Raw genomic sequence first — 10616 nt, forward strand, 5'->3', positions numbered from 1 at the left:
ATTTGATTTAGCAACCGCAGGCCTTGATGTTAAAGATCCCCAAAGCATGGGTGGACCCTCTGGGCTGCCCACCCTCCCTTCTCCGAGGCCTGGGGAGACTCTGGGGTGACACCTCCATTCTGGTTAACTGGGGTGACACCTCCATTTTTCGTCCCTATGCTGCTGGTGGGACCCAGAATCGCTGGAGAGGAGGGGACGGGCTGATCGAAGGGAGCTTCTGGTTATCTGGGGGTCATTTAGTTATCAACATTTAGCCCTGGTTCCTTCCTAGTCCCCTTTATATTTAACCCTATCCTTTCCCCTTGGCTCATCTGTTCCTCCTGGGTGTGAGCCTCGTGGTGGTCCTGAGCTCCGGCTCCCTCCTCCTTCCTCTGCTGGCTGCCCCGTCCTGTTAGCTGCAGGCTGGCTTCTAATGGACTCGTACTATGTTCAGTACGTAGAGCGGTGTCTCAGGGAGGACCTGTGGGATGTACAGAAAACCTACATAGAGAGGGAAGAGTCCCATTTCTGGGTGGCTGAGTCTGAAGGGGAAGTGGTGGCCCTTGTATCTGCCAAGCCCGCGTCCCATTATATCAGGGGTTCTCAAACTGGGGGTTGGGACCCCTCAGGGGGTCGCGAGGTTATTACATGGGGGGGTCGCGAGCTGTCAGCCTCCACCCCAAACGCAGCTTTGCCTCCAGCATTTATAATGGTATTAAATATAAATTAAAAACACTTTTTTACATAAGGGGGGGTCGCACACAGACACTTGCTATGTGAAAGGGGTCACCAGTGAAAAAGTTTCAGAATCACTGCGTTATATAGACGGTGAGCGCATGCTGGAACTGGCACGGCTGTCGGTCAGATAGAGCCATCGGAACAGGGGCATTGCCAGAGCGCTGTCCGGGACAGTCCTTAGCTTTGCCCAGCAGTGTGGCTACAAGGCGGTGATCCATGATGAATCTGGAGGGCCAGAGGCTGTACCGGAGCCTGGGGTTCAGAGAGATCTCCATGTCTTTTCCAAAAAGCTAGTGGGAAAGATATTCGAGGATATTACTGTGAAAGTTACTAGTGACCCCCCCTTAACAGCTAGCACCCCTTATGTCATTCAGTGGCCACTAGGGGAAAGCAAATACCTCACTACACAGTAGCCTGAACTTTTAAACTGTCTTCTCTCCTCTGCCTTGAGGCAGAGGGAACTAGCCCCAAGCCGGTTTTCACTGACCAGATAGCAGAAGCACAGGTCTGGCAGCCACCAATCAAATGTTAACACGGCAAGGGCCTTCGTCTGAATGTGTATAAAGGATCTGTAAAATGTGTGTAAGACAGAGTTTTTGTACTAAGGTGCAAAGCTCTCCTTTCTTCTGCAGAATAAAGCAACTCTTCCTTATCCCTGTCTGGCTGTTATTGGCTCTCAGGTAGGTGGACCCGATATTTCGGTGACAGTTTCTGGTGACTCTGCCGGGACTCTCCTAGCTCGGACATTGGACTCCGGATGGCTGCAGCGAACTGGGAACGGCACCAATGGGGTGTTTTGCCCCTTTTCTCTGCGTCACCACGGCCCCTGGGGTTCGTGTTCCGATAAGGTGAGCCCTAATAGGATAAGGAGATACCATCTTGTTCTGGTTCTGGTCTGGTTCTGTTCTGGTTAACCGGTTAATGAATTTCTGTCTCATACGTTGGGTGTTAGGTGTGTGGACAGAACTGAGCCTCTCATTCGTAATTCCTCAGAGTGGAAGCCATCGCGTGCGATGAAGCTCTGAGGTCGAATTGGGATCCTTCTGTCCCGTCCCCTGTAGAGGCCAGTATTAGTAGAAATTCCTGTAATAGGATCCTATTAGGTCATAATTCCCTCTGTTCTCTGTGTAATTCTCTGTTAGTGTGTCAGCAGGCAGATGGGTGGGTCTCTGGTAAAACCCTCAAAGGATAGTCCTTTGGATTATATGTTAAGCAAATGGCCCTTACCCGGTGTTCAAAAAGGGATGTCAAGGAAGCGTTTTTTACAACTTTGCACCCAGGATTGGCCAGCCCTGGGGACTGCATGGCCCGAGTATGGCTCCTTTGATATTCCTACCCATTTAACCCCCTTGCACCTGACATTGGAAAACCAAGCGCCGGGGCAAATGGACTATTGGTTTTTGTGGGACGATGATGCTCATCGTCGCTTGAAGAAGGTACAGATTCAGGCCCCTCTATTCCCGAAAGCTTCTGCCCCTCACGAAGCTGATTGTTGGGAGGATATCCCCCCCATGTATTGCCCTAGACCACGGCCACCCCCGGCGGCAGCATTACCAACTGTGGCGGACCCAGTACCCTCCTCAACGGAGCCCGGGGCAGCAGTTTTACAGAGACAGATCCCACCAGCAAAGATTGAGGACACCACAATGCAGGTCAGCGAATCAGCTAGTGGAGCCACCAGCAGTGGGTACACTACTTCCCTGCCTGTTCCCATCCTTAATCCGTCCCATACAAGGAAGGGGACACTCTATGGAAAAAAGGTAATTAATATCCAAGCACCCCTCTGGACCATCCCAGTCCCTACAATGGATGGGAATGTTGTAGACCTTTATGTTCATGTCCCCTTTACCACTGAAGATCTTATAAATAATAATAAAATAAATAATAATAAATAAACTGGCAAACCACTACGCCTCGCCTTAGGGACGACCTGGATGTCGTTCACAGGCGATTCCGTACCATTTTCCAGTCTCATAATCCTGATTGGCAAGACATGGGCCAACTTTTAGATTGCCTATTGCACACGGAAAAGAAAGAGCGGGTACTAAGGGGGGTCCGGGAGGCTGCAGAGGCCGCCAACGACGGTCGCAATTTTATAAGGCTCATCAATCTGCCCCATTGAAACCCGAATAATTTAACCCAACAAGCAAATCTAAAAAAATTCCTAGACTATATTTTGACAGGCATAAAACAAGCGGAAAAAAAAACTTTAAATTGGACAAAGGTCCATAATACTGTGCAAAAATCAACAACACCCTTCTGACTTTTATAAAAAACTTTGTAAAGCATTTTGTATCCATACTAATATAGATCCCAAGGCCACGGACACACAGTCCACGGTCAGGCTTATTTTTATTTCCCAGTCAGCCCCACACATCGCAAAGTGGTTGCAGCAGCTTGAAAGCGCTAAAAAAAAAAAAATCCCTGAAGGAACTGGTAAGCGTGGCCACCCAGGTATATCATACAAAAAAAAAAAAAAGATTCAAAAGACCAAACAGGTGAGGATGCTAGCAGCCCTTGTAAACACTGGAAATAAAAAACAGGGAGGGCAGCAGGAACCCCCCAAGTGGCAATCAAATTGGGATTAGGGAGGGTAGATATTTCGGTAACATTACTCTTTGTTATAGATATGACATCCCATCAGGGAGAAGCTGAGTCAATGTGGTCTCAGGTGGACATATGCCGGGGATTGTCACTTATTCAAGATTCACTTTAGAAAAGAGAGAGAGAGTGTGTGTGAGAGAAAAATCTGGATTTTTGGGGGTAGATTTCAGCTTTATGCCAACGAATGTATTCATCTGGCTCGCTCTATGAATCCATCATTGCAGCATTTGAGCACCTCACTGGCATCTGTGGGTTCATCCTCCCAGGCCCCGCCCTGTGGCAAGGAAGTTCTGTCATCCCTAGGGGACAGATGAAGACTGGGAGGCCCAGCGATGCCACAGTGAGGAGAATGGGATAAGCACCTCTACAAAATAGAGATTAAGTGACAAGGCTGTGCAGGAAATCAGTGGCAGGGCTAGGAATCCAAACCCAGATTTCCCGAGCTGCACTTCAGTGCCATAACCTTATTGTCCCATTGTTTCTTTGTACTCCCCCATCTGTCAGCCCGTGTCCATCTGTTGTCTTGTGTTTTAGACTGTGAGCTCTTTGGGACAGAGACCGTCTTTTTATTGTATGTTTGTACAGTGCCTAGCACAACGGGATTCTGGCCTCCTGAGTGCTACACTACCACAACTAATTATTCATCATAAGTAAGCACACTACCAGCCTTCCTCCATCTGCGACTCCTTCTTGCTGCTGACCTGCAGGAGGGAGGGAGTGGCACCTAAACAGAGGGTGGGCTGGGAGGAATGGTGGGGTAGGCTGCAGCGTCAGTAGGAACATTGCACCCTTGAGCGAAGATCTTCAGTGGCTGACGAAGGGGTGAACAGCAGTCCAGGAATTGCAGGAAACGGAGAGAATCTCTGCTGATCTGAAACAGTTCGTGCTTCAATCTGCACTGGATATACTGCGAACGGGCCCCCGGGGAGCAGATTTCAGGGTTAATACGTTCCTGACACACTCAGCAAGGAAAATGGCTGATTGAAGGCTTCAGTTAATTCAGGTTGTATTGATTTCCCACCTGAGTGATCATCTCCTCTCTAACCTTAGGATCAAGGCGTGTGTGTGTGGGAGGCGAAATATGCACCTGGGGGAGGACGGCGCTGGCACACAGATGCTTTTTGTGTTTTTGTTACCTTTTCCTTCCACGTATACATGGCGGGTGGAGGGTCTGGGGCTCTCCACAGCGGCCCAGGCTCCCTGGGCGGCTCTTACCATGGCCCTGATCTGGCTTCTGGCCTGGGCAGGGGGCGGGACCTTGGGGGGAAGAGGAGGAGCAGGGGGCGGGGCCTCAGAGAAGAGGAGGGACAGGGGCGGGGCCTCAGAGAAGAGGAGGGACAGGGGGCGGGGTCTAGGGGGGAAGAGGAGGAGCAGCGCACTTCTACACAGGTTCTGGCACTCCTGTGGGGGCCCCCAAATTGGCTGAGGCCCCTGGGCAGAGGCCCCATGGGCTTGTGCGTTAATCCGCCACTGCATCCACCTATATCTTAACTCCCATTGGCAGTGATAGGAACCGTGATTGCTTAGGCAAGGGCTGAATTTGGCCTTCACGTTTCCTGTAGGAACTGGAATTGTTATCCCCATGTGTCTGTTTGTTCTTGTGCTTTGTGGATTCGTCTGTTTTGGCCACGTTAATCCAAGTGTACTAAAAAGAAGTGTAACCCTTCTGCCAGGTGGAGCCAGCAGCAACCAGGGCCGGGTTCAATACCTAGGGGTCCCTTTCCATTGATACAACACAGAACCGGCTCGAGCCCCCACCCAGTAACCTGAGAAAATTACACCACCCCTGGGTGCCTTGGAGAGGCAAAACTTCCCCTCTCGCAAGCACAGAGTCTGAGGGTAGAAAAGAAACATTTAATGAAAGGAGGGAAGTCACTAGGGTTACCATACGTCCTGATTTTCCCGGACATGTCCGGCTTTTTGTACTTCAAATCCCTGTCTGGGGGGAAATCCCCAAAAGCCGGACATGTCCGGGAAAATCGGGACATGCGGGGCTGGAGGTGCTGGGCCGGGGGCCGGGGCCGGGCCGGGGGCCGGGCCGGTGGTGCTGAGCCGGGGGACGGGGGATGGGGCCGGGCCAGCAGTGCTGAGCTGGGGGTGCGGGGCGGGGGCTGGCAGTGCTGGGCCGGGGGCCGGGGCCGGGCTGGCGATGCTGGGCTGGGGGCCGGGGCCGGGCTGGGGGCGCTGGGCCGGGGGCCAGGGGTGCTGAGCCGGGGGTGCTGGGCCGGGGGTGCGGGGCCGGGGGCCGGCGGTGCTGGGCTGGGGGCCTGGGGTGCTGAGCCGGGGGCCGGGGCCGGGCCGGCAGTGCTGAGCTCAAAATATGGTAACCCTAGAAGTCACCCAACATTAATTAGGGAAAATGCCGCAAGCAGGATTCAAAATCATAAAACTGTGAGCAAAACACCCACCCTGGGCCGTGTCTTTTGCCTCGGGTTCGTGGATCCAACTACCAGAAGTTCCTTTACCCCCTCCCTTCTCCCTCCACCACACGCCACTCACAGTAGTTGTCCTTGGTCAGTGCATCTGCATGAGTTCACCTCCCACCCTGGGGGACAGGGGGAGAAGCACCTTGCTTGTTCCACCATCCGAGTGCTTGCTCTGGTGTCGCTGCCCTGCTGGCCAGGCACTGCTCCGCTCTGCCGGCCGCTCTGCCAGCCGCTTTTCGCTCCGCCCTGCCAGCTGCTCTGCCCTGCCGGCCGCTCTGCTGGCCACCATCCCAAGTGCTTGCCGGTGCGCTGGCCACCCTGGGAGCCGCTCTGCTGGCCACGCTGCCAGTCACTGCTCTGCCAGCCACTCACCATTCCACTCCGTGGCCACCCAGCCGGCCGTCACCAAGGCACACCATCACCTTCTGCTGCCATCTGCTTCTCTCCTGTGACCTCTGCGGGTCGGTCTCTTGAGGTTCCATCCAGCCCTCAGTGATTTGCAGCTCTCAGTGGGGAAACTTCACTGCTGAAGCAGGCTGGGCAGAACCACTGCCCCACAACAGATGATTTCAGCTCTAGTGATCACTTAAGAAAACAAAAAAGAGTCCTAATACAGCCTTAATTAGCTCTATCTTTGAATGGTGGGGAGGGGCAGGTTAAACCATGCCTAGGACTCTTAGGCAGAGCCCACAACTCCCTCTTACCCTTCACCGGGGTCTGGCATCCGAGCTCCTGCTTAGCGAGTTTAGTTCAGTTTAGGAAGACTCGCTCAGTCGGGACAGGCTAAGCTCAGTTCTGCTGCCCTTTACTCGTACAACAAGGATAACAACATTTCATTGCCACTGAAATGTTGTTATCCTTATTGTCCTAAGTGGAGCACAGGATCTGGTCCAAGAGGTGAACAGAGCTGAACCACTTGGTAATAGTGACCATAACATAATTAGATTTAATATCTCTGTGGTGGGAAGAACACCACAATGACCCAACACGGTAGCATTTAATTTCAGAAAGAGGAACTACACAAAAATGTGGAAGTTAGTTAAACAAAAATTAAAAGGTACAGCACCAAAATTAAAATCCCTGCAAGCTGCATGGAAACTTTTTAAAGACATCATAATAAAGGCTCAACTTAACTGTATACCCCAAAGTAAGAAACGTAGTAAGAGACCCAAAAAAGTGCCACCGTGGCTAAACAACAAAGTAAAAGAAGTAGTGAGAGGCAAAAAGGCATCCTTTAAAAAGTGGAAGTTAAATCATATTGAGGAAAATAGAAAGGAGCATAAACTCTGGCAAATGAAATGTAAAAATATAATTAGGAAGGCCAAAGAGAATTTGAAGAACAGTTAGCCAAAGACTCAAAAAGTAATAGCATTTTTTTAAAATAAGTACATCAGAAGCAGGAAGCCTGCTAAACAACCAGTGAGGCCACTGGACAATCGAGATGCTAAAGAAGCACTCAAGGACAATAAGGCCGTTAAGAGAAACAAATGAATTCTTTGCATCGGTCTTCACAACTGAGGATTCCCAAACCTGAGCCATTCTTTTTAGGTGACAAATCTGAGGAACTGTCCCAGATTGAGGTATCATTTGAGGAGGTTTAAGTCACCAGGACCAGATGGTATTCACCCAAGAGTTCTGAAGGAACTCAGATGTGAAATTGCAGAATTATTAACTGTGGTTTGTAACCTATCATTTAAATCAGCTTCGGTACCAGATGACTGGAGGATAGCTAATGTGATTCCAATCTTTAGAAGAGGCCCCAGAGGTGATCCTGGCAATTACAGGCTGGTAAGCCTGACTTCAGACTGATTGAAACTATAGTAAAGAACGGAATTATCAGACACATAGGTGAACATGATTTGTTGGGGAAGAGTCAACATGGTTTTTGTAAAGGGAAATCATGCCTCACCAATCTACTAGAATTCTGATTTGTGTCCATCTATTCTATTGCAAATCAGATGTCAAGAATTATAACATTCAAATACCAGTCGGAGAACACTTCAACCTCCCTGGACACTCAATTACAGACCTAAAAGTGGCAATTCTTCAACAAAAAACTTCAAAAACAGACTCCAACGAGAAACTGCAGAACTAGAATTAATTTGCAAACTGGACACCATCAAATTAGGCTTGATTAATTTGGGAGTGGATGGGTCATTACACAAACTAAAAACTATTTCCCCCATGCTAATTTTCCCCCCTACTGTTACTCACACCTTCTTGTCAACTGTTTGAAATGGGCCATCCTGATTATCACTACAAAAGTTTTTTTTCTTCTGCTGATAATAGCCCACCTTAATTGATTTGTCTCATCAGAGTTGGTATGGTAACCCCCATCTTTTCATGTTCTCTGTATATATATATATCTTCCTACTGTATTTTTCGCTCCATGCATCTGATGAAGTGGGTTTTAGCCTACGAAAGTTTATGCCCAAATAAATGTGTTACTCTCTAAGCTGCCACAAGGACTCCTCGTTCTTTTTACTGATACAGACTAACACGGCTACCACTCTGAAAACTACTCTAGATAGTCAAGGCCCAGGCAGACTGTGAAGAATTACAAAGGGATCTCACAAAACTAGGTGACTGGGCAACAGAATGGCAGATGAAATTCAATGCTGATAAATGCAAAGTAATGCACATTAGAAAACATAATTCCAACTATACATATAAAATGATGGTGTCTAAATTAGCTGATAACACTCAAGAAAGAGATCTGGGAGTCACTGTGGAGAGTTCTCTGAAAACATGCACTCATGTGCAGCGGCAGTCAAAAAAGCAAACAGAATTTTGGGAATAATTAAGAAAGGGATAGATAATAGGACAGAAAATATCATGTTGCCTCTATATAAATCCATGATACGCCCACATCTTGAATACTTTGTGCAGATGTGGTTGCTCCATCTCAAAAAAGATATATTGGAATTGGAAAAGGTACAGAAAAGGATAACAAAAATGACTAGGGGTATGGTACAGCTTCCATATGAGGGGAGATTAATAAGACTGGGACTTTTCAGCTTGGAAGAGACGACTATGGGGGGATATGGCAGAGGTCTATAAAATCATGACTGCATGGAGAAAGTAAATAAGGAAATGTTATTTACTCTTCATAACAGAAGAACTAGGAGTCACCAAATGAAATTAATAGGCAGCAGGTTTAAAACAAATAAAAGGAAGTATTTTTTCACCTAACGCACAGTCAACCTGTGGAACTCCTTGCCAGAGGATGTTGTGAAGGCCAAGACTATAACAGAGTTCAAAGAAGATCTAGATAAATTCATGGAGGATAGGTCCATCGACGGCTATTAGCCAAGATGGGCAGGGATGGTGTCCTTAGCCTCTGTTTACCAGAAGCTGGGAATGGGCAACAGGGGATGGATCACTTGATGATTCCCTGTTTTGTTCATTCCCTCTGAAGCATCTTCTGAAGCCACTGTCGGAAGACAGGACACTGGGATCGATGGACCTTTGGTCTGACCCAGCATGGCTGTTCTTAGGTTCTTATGTCTCAAGCCAATCCCCCAGCTCTATACAAGGTTATTCTCCACTGCTTTGTACAGAATAACTTCAAGAGATGTAAACAATTTGGCTCCCATCCCTTCCATTCCCCTCACCATAATAATGTTAGGGCCACTCTAAATAATTTCTCTCAATCCAGGAAGGAGAGGGGCATGGTGGGCATGATGTGATATACAACATGGGTCTTGGCAGAGTCCTGGGCCACACCCAGCGCCCCTCAGGGGCAGAGGCAAATGCTTTATGCTGGGTCTAGGTTTGGACGGCGGAGATGAGAATGAAATAACGGGTGAAAGTTAAGTTGCTTATGTCTGGTTTTCACAATTTTAAGATGCTCCCAACACTCATAGGAAAGGAGCCTTGGCTGGTCAACGGAGCTGATTGGTTAGAAATTCTTCAGAGGTTCTTCATTATTCAGCTCACGTTTCCGTATTGCACATCCCTGGGGCTGGTGTTTGAGAGGCATTTTCAATCGCCTTCTGTGCTCCATTATACCTGCCACAAGTCTTCACACGCGCATCGCTTGTTAACAGCAGGTTTTTGTAGGAGTCTCATTAAAGAGATTGGAATTCTTCACGCCTTCAATCCCAAGGCTTCCTGAGGTCAGCCAGTACAGTTCTTTCATGTGCCTGGAGTTTATTAGAGCTGAGGAAACCTGTAATCACAAAGCTCGTTACTCCAGTATAAAAGCGTATGGGCCTGGTGTGAGTGAGCCATTAATGGCTGGAAATATGCGTATTCTGTAGCAGATACACCACATCTGCCTAGTGAAAGAGGCCTTAGATTAGGAACTATTTCCTCATCCTAAAGTATGAATGCTACTTCTGGGAGACCTAAAAGCTACCCAAACTTTGTAATGCTTTGCACTGAAAACACACAATGACATTTAATCAAAGATCCTAAAGATAAGAGTGAAATGCTGGCCCCATGGAAGTCAGTGGCAAAACTCCCATTAATTTCAGTGGGGTCAGGGTTTCACTTGAAGAGAGGAAAAGTCCTAATAGCTCATCTAGTGCATCTTTTTTCTAGCATGAGGTTTCTCCTACCGTTTATTCTCCAGGGCTCTGGCCCACGCTACTTTCAAATGGCTCGACCAGCGGAGCACTGCAGTAGCTCATTTGATCCATCCCTGCCTTCTAGAGTTTGGAGGTGGAGCGTGGGTCTCTCACCTAACCCCTTTGCTTTCGTTACATAAGGCCCTAGTCCAGCACTGTGTTGGCGGCCCAGTTACAATATGGACCAGGTTCAACACGACTCCAGCTTTGTTAGGGACTGGGATGTGAGTGATCTGGCCCAACGGTCAGGTCCAGTGTCAGGAGCTGGGACATGGAGCCAGAGTTAGAGGCTGGATGC

The 10616-nt window shown here is 48.6% G+C and overlaps 1 protein-coding gene across 1 annotated transcript; it reads left to right on the forward strand.

Annotated features, from left to right (window-relative positions):
• Nucleotides 1-323: 323 nt before the first annotated feature.
• LOC117870378 (N-acetyltransferase 8-like) lies at nt 324-2353 on the forward strand (the record flags this gene model as incomplete). The annotated part of the gene is given in 4 exon segments (XM_034757513.1): nt 324-381; nt 384-578; nt 805-959; nt 2243-2353. Coding segments are annotated over 4 exon segments (519 nt in total), but the record flags the coding sequence as incomplete, so codon positions are not given.
• Nucleotides 2354-10616: the final 8263 nt, after the last annotated feature.

Source organism: Trachemys scripta, unplaced genomic scaffold, assembly GCF_013100865.1.
Source record: "Trachemys scripta elegans isolate TJP31775 unplaced genomic scaffold, CAS_Tse_1.0 scaffold_28, whole genome shotgun sequence".
NCBI classification, from domain to species: Eukaryota; Metazoa; Chordata; order Testudines; family Emydidae; genus Trachemys; species Trachemys scripta.